This window comes from Hydra viridissima, unplaced genomic scaffold (genome assembly GCF_058129835.1).
Source record: "Hydra viridissima isolate aposymbiotic clone 2 unplaced genomic scaffold, HvirCarnegie_v1 scaffold_15, whole genome shotgun sequence".
NCBI classification, from domain to species: Eukaryota; Metazoa; Cnidaria; class Hydrozoa; order Anthoathecata; family Hydridae; genus Hydra; species Hydra viridissima.
In genome coordinates, this window is record NW_028324314.1 from 4,001,997 (window position 1) to 4,018,496 (window position 16,500).

A 16,500-nucleotide genomic window follows, 5' to 3' on the forward strand; every position below is an offset into this window, starting at 1 on the left:
GAAAAAATTAAAAAAGTTTTTCTTTACTTTATGTTAAAACTATTTTAAAGTTTTTAAGCATTTTTGATTTCCTTAAAAGATAGAAATAATTTTACCTCTACACATAATATTAGAGAATATATTACCTCTAAACATTGAATCATATCTTCAAACTTAACATCATTATAACAACAGCTACATTCCACAGCTAGATTTTCCTTAAAAGCAAAGAACAGCAATAGAGATAATAACCATAAATTTTTTAAATAATTTACGGAACCAAAAATTTTCAGTGCTGAAAAAAAAAAATGTCAAAACTTTTTAAGTTAAGCATTTAATTTTTTTCAATTTTTTGTTGGGAAAAATTCTTTTGAAAAAGGATGAATTTTAAAAATTGCTTTTAGTTAATTATTTGACTAATCAACAAAATTAATTAAGTTAATTAACTTAAATAAGTTAATTAAGTTAATTATGTTAATTAAGTTAAATAAGTTAATTAACAAAATTAAGTTCTTATAATTGTATTTGTATTTAGGAATAATTGTAGTGCAATCTTAAATAGATGAAACTTACATTGAGGAAGTATATCTAGAGGTTAAAAGATTTGAAAACATATAACTCTATCTGTTTTAAATAACTTTGAATGGATTTGAATAAAATCTTTTCTTTTATGAAACAATTAGCAAATGCAAATAAAAAAAAAATTAATAACTACTATAATTATCATTAACAATAATAGTTATAAACTATTATCATAAAGTGAAAAACATTTATTTTACTTCAACTTAATCATTTTTAAATTCAAATTAAGCTGTTTTTAAACAGTTAAAAATTGAAAATGTAAATGAGTCATGATCTTGCAACACATGACATTCATTTTAAATGATGCAAACAGAATGCTCTAAAAGGGCGGCCCTAAATAATTTTAACTTTAAATAATAAATAGTAATTATACTAAAGAAACTGCTGAATAATTATTATTATTACTATGATAATTATTCAGCAGTTTCCTGCAGAATGAGATTCAACTGGAGAATGATTTTAAGTAGCCTTTGATTTATTATTTAAAAAACGCTAAAGCCATTCAAATACAGTGTAATAAATTCCATTCTTTGTTTCTGGCATCAATACTTGACCTAATGAAGATAGAAAGACAGTAACACACATTCTATTTGGTTCCCAAAATCTAAAAGCATCACAATATACTCCACAAATGTTTTAATGGTACTAGAAAAGCTAGAACAGAACGCAGCTTTGAACACATTTTTTCGATTTATTAAAATGTTAGAAAATCTCTAGAATTTATCTTTTTTTCTTTAAAGGACCATTAGCAAAGTATTTCTAGATATTTTGAGAATCAGAATAAAAACCCTAGCTATCAAAATGCTAAGAAAATGATCAGATCTTTGAAAGTGTTTAGTGGTAGTGCACTTTATAATTTTTTGCCACAAAAAAAATAAAAAATTAAAAAATAAAAAAATAAAAAAATAAATAAAAGTGCACCAAATTCTTCAAAAGAAATTTTTTTAAAACCAAACTTTTGCTTATTAACTTTGATACTTATTTGCTGGATATCATATTTGACTTTATACTCACAATTGCCTTCTTTAATTTGTTTGTCGCTTCAGATGATTACATTTAAACCAGTTTGTAAATCCATTTCTTTTTAACTCTGTCCCTACTGCTACTATTACCTAAACATTTTGGTGCATGATGAGTGAAAACCAATAAAAGTTTTCCCAAACCTAAAATCATCTGTGATCTGTGTATTCATTTTTAAAGTTCCCTCTTAACCCTCTTAACCAAGTAAATCACTTGTAAGAACTTGACCTTCATCAAACGTCTGAAAAAACATAAAAATCTCTCTAAACATAGCCCTCCTAATAGCCTATTGAGATGGGTCATGCTTTCAGCAGCATGAACTTCATTTTACATTGATGTCATTACAACTAGCGTAAGAAGATCCAAATCAGAGTAAAAAAAAATTTCTTATTCTTGTTGAGTTTTAATCTAGTAGATTTCATAAGTGCAACTTTTCATTAAATGTATTTAAAGTGCAACTATTTTAAAAATGCATTCAACAGAGCTAAAGTGAAAAAAAAAATAATAATAACAATAAGTAAAATAAAATTTAAAAAATGTCAATACCTGAATTTTTTTTTATTTTTTTTTTCAATCAAATAATAAAAAAATAATAAAAAGCACATAAATTTTTTTTTCATTAAATACACTTATAATAAAAAAAATATTTACTTCACTATTTTGACTGTTTGTATAAACATCAATGCTACCCTATAATAATAAAAAGTAGATTAAAAATGTCAGAGTATGGCAAAAACTATTTTTAGGATCAATTTTTGATCTCATTTGTAAAAGTAATATGCTTAGTGATTCATTCAAAACCATTTACAGACATTTCATAATTTCATAAAAAACCCTTTAAGAGTACCCCAAAAACAAGCCCTAAGAAAAACATGAATCTTGTTGCTATAACAAAGCAAAACTTTACCTCTGGTGTACATTTATTTAAATCTTGGAATTCTTTTTCTAGCTTAGGGTGTAGAGAAGTTAAAGATATACTTTTGCGTTTTTTCTTTAAAAATGAATGAATAAATGATTCAGATACATCTAAAAAATATCAGAATAAAAATTGTCAAGTAATAATCAACAGAAAATTTATATAAATTTTAATTTTTTTCAGGTGTAAGAAAAAAAAAAGTATATAAAAAATACTTTTCTTTCCATCTTTGATCTCCTTCAAGTTGCAATATATCAAGTTATATGAAGAAGGAAAACTGCTTGCTCCTTCACCATAAAACACCTTTCTTATAACTGCTGTTGATACCTGGAAAAAAATACCTATAAGATACAATTAAAAAACTATATTAAACTATAATAAATGAATACAACTCTTTAAGAATTGCAGTTAATTTTTTGAGATAAGAAAATCCCTTTAGCAGACTTTAATAAGGTGCTCATTGTAACTTTGATTTTAGACTGCTGTATGTATGGATGTATACATGCATGGGTGGACGGATGGATCAACAGACAGATGGACAGACAGACAGACAAACCTACAAAGATATGTAGGCATGGATGGATGGATGAATGAAGGTGCATAAATATGTACATACATATGTACAGACGTACAAACGTATGTATTTATGTATTAGGGAGTCCCATTTTTAGGGTAATAATGTTCTATCACTAATTTGAAGCACTTTTAGCAATCCTTCAGTTAAGCAGCATAAAATAAAATAATTATTTTGCTTTTAAAATGTTTCAGACGTTTTTGAGACAATGTAAGAAAGCAAAATAATAATTTTATTTTATGCCGCTTAACTGAAGGATTACCATTGGAACTAACCCCCAGGCCCCACCCCTTGCCAAGGAAATGTGTTGTTCCAAATAACCCCCTCCCCAAACCCCCAGGTCAGAATTTGCTCACCACATTTAGATTACAATATTCCCCCACCCCTCCCCCCTCCCCCTCCCCCTTTTGAAAAATATACATAACTTCAACATTTTTTAACCGATTTTGGATTTTTGTTGGTCTAATTAGGTGTGAAAAGGGTTCAGAAATCGATTTAGACCCATTTCATAATGATTAGATCAGTATTTTGTTTGATTTTGTCAACCGCGTCAAACCGCATAAAAATGGGTAAATTGTCAACTGCTTATCTTTGAACTCACTTCAAACCTAACTAATGGTTTTATTCAAACTATTCCCAACATTTTTCTAACTAATGAGGGTTAATAGTACATGGTTCAACATAAGATTAGCCTGTATCTTTCAAACTGTGACTACACAAGCACTGTAAAAATAGGCTTTTTTCACCCAAAAATCATGATTTTTTAAACTTAAGGTAGCTTGTGTAGTCACAAAAATAAAATTAGAGCTCTAAAACTTTACAGATCTCATTTTCTCACATAAACACAGTAGAAAAATGCTAGGAGCAGTCAAAATAAAATGTGACCCTGAAAACGGGACGCCCTAATATGTATGTAATCAGTAAGCTCTAATAGGTTTCATGGTCACTTTTCAATACAGCTAGTTCATATTATAATAATCAAACTTACATTTCCAAACTGGTTTTGCAATACTTGTACTGATTGTCTGTTGTATTCTGAAACTGATGTTGAACTACAAATTGATGCTGAGTTATTAACAACTGACAAACTTTTGATAGAACTGGTACTCTATTTGAAAAATTTGATTAGATTGTTAACTGTATTTAATGAGACACACTGGCTTCATTAAAGGAAAATTTGTATTAACTTTATTTAATGAGACTAACTAGCTGCATTATAAGAAAAATCAACTTATCAAACAAAAAAATGAAAAACAAATCAATACTTAAAAAGTTGGCAAAAATTTTGACACATAAATACTTATGTGAGCCAAAGAGCTGAACTAAGTATTTTATTAATACAACTTGTATTCAAACTCTTTTTAAAGAAACTTTGCATTACAAAAAACTTTGAAATTTACAAGTGCTGCCAACTGGTAACAAAATAAGTGTATAATACTTCATGACATGAAATTTAGATTTTTATAAAAATAAAAAACTTTTTTTCTAAAAAATTTTTTGTTTACAAAATCTATGTTTAAAAAATTCAAAATACAAAATAAATTCAAAATAATTTTTTATTTTAAATGTTGATGTTCAAAATTTTTTGTCTAAAAAAAAAACTTCATAAAAAAAAAACACTTTTAAAAGTTTAAACAATTCTATAAATGCAAGCTGTAAATGCAAGCTTACAACTATGAATCATCCTGAATAACAACAGGATATAAAAACCCAAGTTCAAAATCAAAAGTTTTTATTTCTTGAAAAAAATGTTTGCTTTTCCATTTTACAATTCTATTTTAATGTAGTTGAATTGCTAATACTACAAAATACCAAAGAAAAAACAAATAAAAAAAACAACTGCAAAATAAAACAACTTTTTCCAATCAATATCCATTAAATTCAAATTAAAATAAAAAGAAAATTGAATTGGTTAATACTATTTTTACAATCAACAATTAAATTTTTCATCTTTCTGCAAAGGTCTAGATATTATAAAAGAAGGTTTTTTTTCTGTATAAAAATCTATGTGCAAAGCATTTTTACACCATTAGAGAATTCTTTATGCATGATAATCTGGACAGTTGTAAACTAAAGAGGTCCTAAGTTTTGAACTGTAAGTTCTGTTTACTGGTAAGCTTCTTAAAATCTGGTTTCATAATTGTAGTTTCATAATTGTAGTAAGTTTTAAGTAACTGACAATTGCAGACTGCTTAGATTTGTAGAATACTTTGGTTTGATAAACCTTATAGTGGAAGTTAAGATTTGCATGTGTACATTGAATCAAAAATCCAAATAAATTTTATAATAATCTTTTTCAGTTGAGGATACTTAATTTCAGGCACTATCTTTCAAAAACCTAATAAAGTTAGTGTTTTATGCAACATCAGAAGATTCAATTTCAAATTGAGATATTTCTTTAAGCCTGTTTAATGGAATTTGGCAGCCATCACTGATATCTGTTAAAAAAGGATTTACTATAAATAGCAAATCTTTAAATAAGTTTTAAAAGTCTTTTAGCAAATTTTGTAATTTTTCCTTGTATGATTCAATCTTATCATATTGATTTGAAGGATTCATATCATATTGAATTCATATCATTTTGAAGGATTCTTATCATATTGAAGGAAGGATCATCGTATTGATTTGAAGGATTAGAAACAATCATCTTTATTTGAGAAAAAATGATTTAAGGTTTTTTAAGTAAGATCTCTCTGAAAAGGTGTCATTTTTTTTTAAAAACTTAAAGTGGTCTGATTTAGATCAGATATATATTTTTTTTTCTTCCTGAAGAGACAAAGTCAGACTTTGTAAATATTGCATTACATCAGTCAAAAACAAAAGATTTTGAAAAAAAAAAACATATCATCAATAATTTGAAATGTTTTTTTCTTTTCAATCAAAAAAAGATCACTTGGTTCGTCACCAATTTCCAATTAACAAAATCTTTAATCTCTGATTTTTTGTATTTGATTGAATATAATTTACAACTTCCAACTTTAATTTTAGAACAATTAGAAACTAAAATGATGCTTAATTTTCTTGATAAACCACATAATGAACTAGAATAAACTTTGAATACTTAGGATCATATTTTAATAAGCCAAAATCATTGTCATTGATTACTGGTGCACTGCGACAAACTTGTTGGTGCATCGGCTTTAATAAGAATAGCTTCAAGAGCTTCCTCCTTTATTAACATAAATACTCCAAACTTATTTGATTTTTAGGTATTGTTTTGAGCAATTTTATTTCATTTTTTCTGCAGTTTGAATATAATGGATATTCCTTAGGAGAATTTACGTTTTGTTTCATATTTTCTACCTTGCTATGAGTGAGTACTGTATTAAAAATTAAATTCATTGGTTTTATTCGTTCACTAAATTCAAATTTTTTAACCCATGAAATATTCTTTTCTTGTTATCAATTTTTTTTTTTCTTATTTTTGCTACAGTTTCAAGAGCTGCAATTTAGCCATACATGCTATAAAGTAAGATTGTACAAAAATATTTGAAGGGAGTATTTCAACAGGGCTAAATTATTAACAAAATAGCTAAACTAAGCAGAAACTTCTAAAATACAATCAAATAGCAACACTCTTACAACAGAGAACAGAGAGAACATTTCATAAAAAATTCCACTGATTAGAATTTTAAATGAAATTTATAATTTATGAACTGATTTTGCTATTATACTATTTCATGCTAAACAGACCTGTTGTAATTTTGACACTTCAGCTACTGGTTTTTTTTTGCTGCACTTAGGATAGTTCTTTATATCTAATAGATGATGAAGAACACTAAAAAAAAAGAAAGAAAATAAAGTAAATAATTACTAATATGTAAAAATATGAAAGTCTTAAAATGTTCTAAATTTTTAAATTTCAAGCCTCTAACAATATTTTAATTGTTTTCAAAAATTCAGTTCTTTTTTGCTTTATTTTTTTTTTTTTTTACATAAAGATTTTTTAGACATTAATACCTTACAAAGTATTCTCTTTTATTACAATAAATTATTTATTTCAATAATATATTCTACCAATTTGCCTCATAAACTCCCTATGATATAAACTATTCATAAACTCCCATGAAATGATTCCCATGAACTTTAAGTTAGAATGCTGTGTGGTCCAAAAAATCAGATACCGTATTTGGATTCAAAAAGGTCTAGGGTAGCTTATATTAGGTTGGAAAGGGTAGCTTATAGATTTAACTAGAAGGGCCTTAGTGTTGTTGTCAATGTCACAAACATGCTCAGAAATGTGCTTTTTTGAAGAATTAAGTGATGAAGCAATTTTAGTTTTTGATTTGGATTCAGCATCCTCAAATTAACAAAAATTACTTATCAAATTTCAGATTTAGTGCAATAGCAATTTTGGTACTGGTTCAAAATCAACTATCAATTTTGGTGCCGTGTAATATGATTTATTTTCACTTTTTTATTTCAACAAAAATGATGACTATTCTTCAGTTCACTACTTTTTTTATATTTACCTTCAAAAGTTCTTTAAGTCTCATAAACTCTTTGTAACTAAACTTACAAGGACATTTTACAGAACATCATTTTACAGAACTTTTTTTATATTTACCTTCAAAAGTTCTTTAAGTCTCATAAACTCTTTGTAACTAAACTTACAAGGACATTTTACAGAACATCATTTTACAGAACTTTTTATGTAAAAGTGTTAATATTAATTAATGAAACTATTGATGACAGTTTGTTTGAAAAGAGAAGGGGAATGAGAATCAAATTAAAAACTTATGTCTATCTTTAAATTTGCTTTGCTTCATAATATCAACCTCTTGAAGAACAATGACCTAAGACAGCAAACTAAATTATTGCTCAAACTATTACAACATTCAATTCTGATAATGCACAACAAAATAACAACATTTGAAATGATTATTCATCTATGAAAAGACAATAACTATATCGCTATAAGTGAAAAAACAAAAACTTTCATTGAAAAAAATCTATGAAAAGACAATAACTACATCGCTATAAGTGAAAAAACAAAAAATTTCATTGAAAAAAATCTATGAAAAGACAATAACTATATCGCTATAAGTGAAAAAACAAAAAATTTCATTGAAAAAAATATATGAAAAGACAATAACTATATCGCTATAAGTGAAAAAACAAAAAATTTCATTAAAAAAATAGCAAGTTAAAAAAATATCAATTTGATTGCAGTTTGGTTAAAAATGTAGTTGAAAGGAGCAGATAATTCTCATATGCTGTACTTTTCTTAAGCCTTAACTTCAGAGTCAAAAATTTTTAACAACTTTAAAAATGAAAGGACAATTTTATCATTTACTTGTTGACAGCATTTTCTAGTGTTAATTCATGGGGCAGTGAATTGATTTCCTGCTCCAAGAAGGTTTCATCAACATCTTCTATTACTGAAATCTAAAAACCAAGAACACATTTAATTACATCTTTAGCCCAACATTTAACTACATCTTTAGCCTCATTTAGGTTACCTAAATGTAGCCCAACAATGTAAAAATTTGTGCAAATGTTCATAACAAAAACCTTTTATCATGTATTGAATAAATACGCTGTGTAGAAATGCACTGTAAAACCACAGCATAATATCATACACAATAGACACTTGTTTGTTTGAATCAGATGAGTTATGGGTAATACTATTTTTAGATTTTAATTACATGCCATTTTGCCTTTAAGTGTTTTGTGATTTAGAATTTTCAAGTATTGTATTTATATACTTTGTTATTTGTAACTATTTATCAATTTTCACATTAACTATTGAAAAACAAGACAACATGAGATCACTCTATGGCCATTTTTAATGTAAACAAGACAACATGAGATCACTCTATGGCTATTTTTTTAATGAACTCTCTAACATCTTGAAGTGTATATCAGAATAATTAAATACCAAACAAGACAACATTAGATCACTTTATTGCCCATTTGTTGCTGAACTGCGTCTAGCGATCCCTACATATCAGTGACAAAAGTGATTAAAACTTTCTCCGTTAGATTGTCATTTTGTAGTGCCAAATGGATAACTATGGATTTGTTTTTCAAAGCAATAGATTTTATTAGGATGAGTTTTACTTTCAATCTCATTCTGTCTAATTAAACAGAAATTTTTGCAGAAGATTAAAAATGTAAAAAATAAAATATTACAAAAAAAAAGAAAAAAAATTCCAACTTTTATTTACTTCTAAAAATATTTATGAACAATTATAAATTTACCTAGGCAAAAGTTTGAAAGTGATTTGTAAAATAATTATTTGTTAAGTTGTTATAAGAATATGTAGTTTCTTTAAATATTTTATTGTGTAAATGCTTTATTTTGTCAATTTCTCATCCTGAGCACATTGGGGCAGGACGGAGGATCTTTATATATTTATGTAGGCAAGAAAGGACTAATTTTAGCTAAAATTGTTTCAAAACTAAGATAATATTTTAAACTACACAAAGAAAAAAGTCCTAACTTACAATAAGCAGATAAAAATTGCATCAACTTTTTAGAGGCAGGTATAGTTTTGAACTTAAAAGGCTTCTAAAGTTACTAATATTGGCAAAAAAAACTCCTAACTCACATGCCAACCAAACACTTTCAAAGAAAAGTTACAAATAAATACAACTTCAGTAATTTGATTATGTGGATTGCACATCTTTACTTTATAAAAATCATAACTTTTTCATATTTATTAGCTTACACTTTAAAGTTTTACTTTTAAGTGTTCTGAATGTCATTTAATTTTTTATTGACATTATTTAATTATAAAACAACTTGAAAAAGAGCATATTTTTCATCACAACACAAACACAAGTAGTGAAAAAAAACACAAAGTAAATTAGTGACATTTGAAAGAGGGTAGGTGTTGATCTTATCATATCTGGCATCTATATTTAATTAAATGAATATAAGGAAGACATTCTTTCTGTAGCTGTACAGGCTTATGGTGTTGAAGATGCATCAAAATTTCTACTGTGGTCAAATTACTTGAAAGTCAAGATTACTTCCACAAAATAATACAATGACTGTAACCTACCATATCTAATGTTATATCAGCTTAGGGGCCTAAAATATTTAGTCATTATCTGTGATATATGTGATATATGATATACACTGCAGGCCAAAAGTTTACGAACAATTGATATTTTTATATAAAAAGCTAAAATCTATCCTGTATCATTAAATTAATCAATAATATTAATTTATAATACTTAAACTTACTAATTTTAAGTGTTTATGTAAGTTTGAGGTCAGAAATTGGATATTATTGACCTCAAACTTACATAAACAAGTTTGTTTTTTTAATTGCTTATTTTAACTTGATATATAGCGTTACACTACTCTTAAGAGTTTGGTCTTGTTAAAGTTATTTATTTGTTGAAACATGAAGGAAATATTTATAATATAATGATATTCGACTAAAATGATTAAGAATATTTAGTTTTGTTTAGTTTTCATTTGGTGTTAATGACAGCTGCATTAAAAAATCTTCAAAATAATTTTAAAATTTTATAATAGACTATTTAACTAAAAATATGGGTAAAAAACCTTCTTTAACAGTTGCAAAATATTCTGAAATAATTACATTACATAAAGAAAGTTATTCAGTTCATAAAATTTGAAAAAAAATTAAAAGTTGCCAGAAGTACTGTACAAGATACCATCAAACGATGGAAAGAAACAGCCATTTTTGAAGACAAAAAAAGATCTGGTAGACAATGGAAGACAGCAAAAGCAGAAGATAATAGTATAATATTGATGAGTAAAAGAAATCAAAGACTTACGGCCACAGAAATAACTTCAGGCTTTAATAGGAGTCATTCAAAATCTATTTCATTAACCACTACCAAACAATGTCTTAGACAAGCAGGACTTTCTGGCCGTATAGCGGTCAGGAAACCGTTGTTACAGATTGGAAATAAAAAGAAAAGGTTACAATGGGCTATAGACCACCAAAATTGGACAGAAGAAGACTAGGGAAAAGTATTATGGACCGATGAGTCTAAACTTGAACTGTTTGGGCAAAGACGTAGATTTTAAATCAGAAGATCAACAAAAGAAAAAATGATCCCAGAGTGTTTAGTGCCGACAATCAAGCATGGTGGTGGGTCAGTTATGGTATGGGGATGTTTTTCTTCAGCTGGTGTAGGTGACCTAGTTAAAATTGAGGGTATTATGAAAAAAGAACAATATAAAACATTTCTAGAAAACAATGCTATACCTTCTGGCTTAAGAACTGTTGGTTGTAGTTTTGTTTTTATGCAGGACAATGACCTTAAACACACCTCAAAATTATGTAAGAACTATATAAAGGAACAAGAGGATAATCGTGTCCTCAAAAACATGACCTGGCCGGCCCAATCACCAGATTTGAACCCAAGAGAGTTACTGTGGGAAGAATTGGACAGAAAGGTCAAACAAAACTGCCCAACATCCTAAGAGCACCTGTGGCAGATATTAGAAGAATCCTGATTATCAATTACACCCGAAATAATAAATAAATTAATAAATAGGATGCCACGGATCACAAAAAAAGTGATAAAAACTTGTGGGTTATTTTTTGATGAAAAGATAGTTTAATAACAATAGTGTTGTTAGTATTTTTCTTATTTCATTTTTTGTCTTTTTTTTTTTCTTAAATAGTAACTATATGTATCTTTTATAAAATAAATATGATATTTGAATTTTTTTTAAATAATTATGGGAGTTTTAACTAAAAAATTAAACAAAATCCAAGTGTCCAGAAACTTTTCGCCTGCAGTGTATGAGATATGTGGGCAAGGAATTTGCTCTACTCAGCCTCTTATTGTATTGTCGTTGCTATTACAAATTATCTTATGGTTATACAGAAAACCATGGGAAAGGCAGATTTAAATCATTGATCTATTAGACCACACAGCAAAACAGAATCTGTGTATCAAGACTCATTTCTTTGAGTACTTTCTTTCAGTTAGATGGTGGTATTTCAGGATAATTTTTTACATCTTCAACGTGAAAAATTGGCTTAAGACACCAAGTTAATAAAATGAAAAACTACGATGACACTTAAGATGGTTAATGATTGCCTAAAGGGTGATTCCATGTGAAAACATCCAGGGCATGCAACCCTAAGTCTCAGATTTTGCTGATTTTTAAACCACTTAAAGATTTTAGTAAATTATGAACATCCTGAAAATTTTATCATCTAATTTCAATCGGTTCCTAAGATATAGCTATTTTAAGTTTGCCTCCAACCAACAAAAATCCGCCATTTTTAAAAATGGTTTTGGTCCTAGTTTCTGTTATATGTGTGTTGGAAAGCTGAAAATTTGTACCTGTACATATTTTGGGCCAACGAATCCAATGAAACAACTTAAAATATTTAAAAATGAACATAACACCTAAAATATAAATGTTTACCACAATTTTACTGGGGCGAGTCCAACCACAAAAATGCCGATGTAGCTCGATTTTTTTTTTTTTTTTTTTTTTTTAGAATTTGTCCTGAATAGTTAAGTTATAGCTATTATAAAGAATTGGAGAGTGGTCTTTTCTAAAACAGAAATAAAAAGATGGTCAAATCTACTTAAATTTAGTGCTTAAAAACAGGTATTTTGATAAATTAAACGAGAAAAAAAAGGGTGTTATTTGACAGTTTTGTAACTGAAACTGTTTTGGTAACATCAAACTGTTCTTTTAGTTGTTGTTGACTAGCTGTTTCTGTTTTTTTAGTAATTTTATAGAATTTCATCCTAAAAAATTATAGTTTCAAAGGGTGAGAATTATATAAATGCAAATGTATATCACAAATTTAGTTGTTTTTTTCAGAGGTTGTATTAAATAGTTTAGTTGGGGTTAATACAAAAAATCAGATTGCAGCCTTAAAACAAATAAAAATATCTTTAAATATACTTACATTTATTACTTATAAAACATTAGTTTCATATTTATCAAACTAAGACAACTTAAAACTTAAAAAAAAAGGCTCCAAAACAAATAGAGCACTTGGAAAGAAGTTCATGAAACAAAAGTAATATACAAAATTTAAGAACTAAAAACTCGAAAAGATTAAAATTTATTAGCTATAGTGTTATAATCATTCACATCAATGTTATATGTTCGCCCTGATTTTGTTGTTGGGACTTTGATTACTGCAATTAAACTCGACAATGGTACCCAACAGATATCATCTCTCTGTGGCCAAATGAAGTTTTGAGAAGGACCGTGAGGGTGCATAAACTTAATTTGAATATCATTTGTTGTAATATCTATCTCTGTAACCATGCCTATCCACCAAAAGGAATCGTACTTGCATGCAACAAAATCATTTAGATTTGGTACAATTACAACATCAGACATTATTGCTTTTGACAGTATAAATCTGTCAACACATTGATGTTCGCTTGTTCTTTTAAAACCAATTTCATATTTTGAAATGGGTATGTAATGATGATAACTTCTGGTACCTGGAACAGTTTTTCCTGTTTCAAATCGCTCCTTTAGTTGCTGTCGCCTTGAATTAACTGTTTCTTTGGTAATTTTATAAAATATGATTGTGTTTATATTGGTGATGCAAAACTCAAGCATATCATCAACTGTCAATATTTGGTTTTCCAATGATCTTTGCAAACTTGCTCTTGCTGTTATTCTTTTAACAGTACCACCTATACCATCACAAGTGGATTTTCCATGGCTGGTTGCAAAAAACACCCATTCAGCTGTAATCTCGAAATCTTCCTTGTGGTGGCATAGATTTATAAAGTTTTTATAGTTTTTATAATGAGCAGAACATCCATCAGAAAAATAATAAATTTTATTGATACCAACTAAATATTCTTTAATGTACTCTACAATTTTCTTTTGAAATTCATACACAAAGCATGTATCATGATCATTGTCATCACTTAAAAAACAGAACGACTTATGCTGAATATTTGTTTTAGAAATTTCCTTAAAATATATAACAACAGGATGTAGTGTACATTGTTGTTTATTCCAATGATAACTTTGTATTTCATCCTGTATAACAAATTGATAGTTCTCTGCAAAATCTGCCTGTATAATACATTCATTGTAACCTAAATTATTTATTAGCTCTTTCAAATAGCGATTTTGGCATTTAGCAATATATGAATGTGAAGTTAGTTGATTAATGTGAGAAATAACTAGTTCTTTATATTCAAATAAGTTAACTGTCTGAGTAATTAATTGTGATCTATCAGTACTTTGCCATTGATTAAATTGAATTTCTTCTTCTTCGTCAATCTCAATTAACTCCTCATCTAAAAATGCCTTTAAGTTATCATAACCTGGACATTTGGCACATCTATGAACCATGCATTCATTATTGCTTGTATCACAAACTAATTTTGACATTAAATCTTTGTATGTAACATTCCATTGGATAGCATTTACAAGCAATATTGAGTTTTGATGGTGAATACAAACACATACACAGTGTGTACCGTTTGGTCCCACACTAATACACCATTTTGGACGCAAACTACAAAACTTTGAAAATCCTATTTTAAAATTAGGGTATTTACTTTTAAAATCAATATAAAGCTCATGAAGGTTGCTTAACAATAATCTTTTTTGTTGTGGAGGACCACTTTTAACCTTAACACAATCTTTTTTACCAGGCATAATTCTAGAATGTTCATCTTGTTGAAAAAAATCTTGAACCAAAGCTGTAAGAAAGTCAGGTATTTTTTTGCCTATTTTCTTATCAGGTATAGCAAGAATTCCGTTTTCACTTTTAAGTTTCCTAGCACGTCGTATAAGATGTTCAGAAACTTCAAAATATTCTGAAGCGTATTTTCTAGACCAAGATTCAGGTGTAAGTGTTAATATTTGAATTTTTTTTTTAAATGGTTCAACTTTAAGTTTTTCTTTCATTAAAATTGTCAAATGATCAAGATCATTTGCTTTTTTTTTTTCTGTAGGATAACTGGGAAAAGTTGAGGCTACACTTAAGTTATCTTTATCTACTCCATAAGCACTTGCTACTCCTTCTTCCATTTTTGAGTAGGCTTTGACTAATTTTCTTTTTGCTGTTACAACTCGTTGATGCTTTGCGACTCCATGAACTTTAATTGGTGAGACTCCAATTGATATTAAAGAGTTGTCTAACTGTTGTTTATTACAAGATTTACCTTTAACAAATAATGCATCATCATCAATTTCACACTCCATTTCATTATCAGAAACATCATCACATTTTGACAAAAACTGAATACATGAGCGACAAAATTTCCATCCTGGTTTACAGTCTAGATTTTTGGATTTAAGGTGACGAGCCATTTCAAGAGATATGGTTGTTTGACCTAAAATAAAATCATTAATTTTTAATAAACATTATACTCTGCTTTTAAATTTATATATATATATATATATATATATATATATTACCTTTCACCTTCTTTTTGTGTCTTTTTAAAACATCACAACACTTATCATTCTTTAGTATAAATATTGGTCCTAAAACCTGCTCATGATGATAACAAATAGTCTTTATCTCTTCATATGATGTAGTCTCAAGCAAGCCAGACCTCCAAATATAAGTATCTTGAAAATCCTTTTCTAGATTACAAAAAATTTTTAATCCTTGTTTTCGAACGAAACATATTTTGTGACATTCATCATTTAAAATGTTTCCAAATCCACAAGATTCCATTTTATCAATATCCTATTATTTATTATCCCTAAAAAAGATTCATGAAAAATGTATAATTCCTTGAATGTGTTCATGGGGTCAAGGTTGTTCAGGATTAGAAAATTTTACACCATTAATGAGCATTCTAACTTTAATTTTACATTATAAACATTTCTAAATAATAAAACTACTAAAAAAACAGAAACAGCTAGTCAACAACAACTAAAAGAACAGTTTGATGTTACCAAAACAGTTTCAGTTACAAAACTGTCAAATAACACCCTTTTTTTTCTCGTTTAATTTATCAAAATACCTGTTTTTAAGCACTAAATTTAAGTAGATTTGACCATCTTTTTATTTCTGTTTTAGAAAAGACCACTCTCCAATTCTTTATAATAGCTATAACTTAACTATTCAGGACAAATTCTAAAAAAAAAAAAAAAAAAAAAAAATCGAGCTACATCGGCATTTTTGTGGTTGGACTCGCCCCAGTAAAATTGTGGTAAACATTTATATTTTAGGTGTTATGTTCATTTTTAAATATTTTAAGTTGTTTCATTGGATTCGTTGGCCCAAAATATGTACAGGTACAAATTTTCAGCTTTCCAACACACATATAACAGAAACTAGGACCAAAACCATTTTTAAAAATGGCGGATTTTTGTTGGTTGGAGGCAAACTTAAAATAGCTATATCTTAGGAACCGATTGAAATTAGATGATAAAATTTTCAGGATGTTCATAATTTACTAAAATCTTTAAGTGGTTTAAAAATCAGCAAAATCTGAGACTTAGGGTTGCATTTTCAAAAAAAATTGGATG

At 27.6% G+C, this 16,500-nt stretch overlaps 2 protein-coding genes across 8 annotated transcripts in view; both read right to left on the minus strand.

The window, feature by feature from the left end:
* The window catches only part of LOC145193515 (E3 ubiquitin-protein ligase RNF216-like), a 30,045-nt gene that overhangs the window by 11,652 nt on the left and 1,893 nt on the right, over window positions 1-16,500 (minus strand). For 2 of the 7 annotated variants that reach the window (XM_090072683.1, XM_090072688.1), the window contains exons 2-8: window positions 8,368-8,459; window positions 6,765-6,849; window positions 4,060-4,179; window positions 2,713-2,824; window positions 2,489-2,607; window positions 2,233-2,271; window positions 126-197 (exon numbers count right to left, since the gene is read on the minus strand). In XM_090072683.1, coding sequence (XP_089928809.1) covers window positions 126-197; window positions 2,233-2,271; window positions 2,489-2,607; window positions 2,713-2,824; window positions 4,060-4,179; window positions 6,765-6,849; window positions 8,368-8,459 — 639 coding nt within the window. Of the gene's footprint in view, window positions 1-125; window positions 198-1,564; window positions 1,823-2,232; window positions 2,272-2,488; window positions 2,608-2,712; window positions 2,825-4,059; window positions 4,180-6,764; window positions 6,850-8,367; window positions 8,460-12,444; window positions 12,779-16,500 lie in introns of those variants that run through there. The other 5 variants (XM_090072687.1, XM_090072686.1, XM_090072684.1 and 2 more) reach the window with 5 other exon arrangements.
* LOC149878247 (uncharacterized) lies at window positions 12,926-15,772 on the minus strand. The gene is made up of 2 exons (XM_090072682.1): window positions 15,436-15,772; window positions 12,926-15,350 (listed from the first exon to the last, which is right to left on the minus strand). Exons 1-2 carry the CDS (start codon window positions 15,698-15,700, stop codon window positions 13,093-13,095), a joined length of 2,523 nt encoding a protein of 840 aa, XP_089928808.1. The 5' UTR covers window positions 15,701-15,772; the 3' UTR covers window positions 12,926-13,092.

What these genes read in the sequence shown, in the direction of transcription:
- LOC149878247 (XM_090072682.1), bottom strand. Translation starts at nt 15,700, where the DNA reads ATGGAATCTTGTGGATTTGGAAACATTTTAAATGATGAATGTCACAAA. An exon ending in ACACAAAAAGAAGGTGAAAG is followed by an intron (nt 15,351 to 15,435) that starts GTAATATATATA and finishes ATTTTATTTTAG; the next exon opens with GTCAAACAACCATATCTCTT.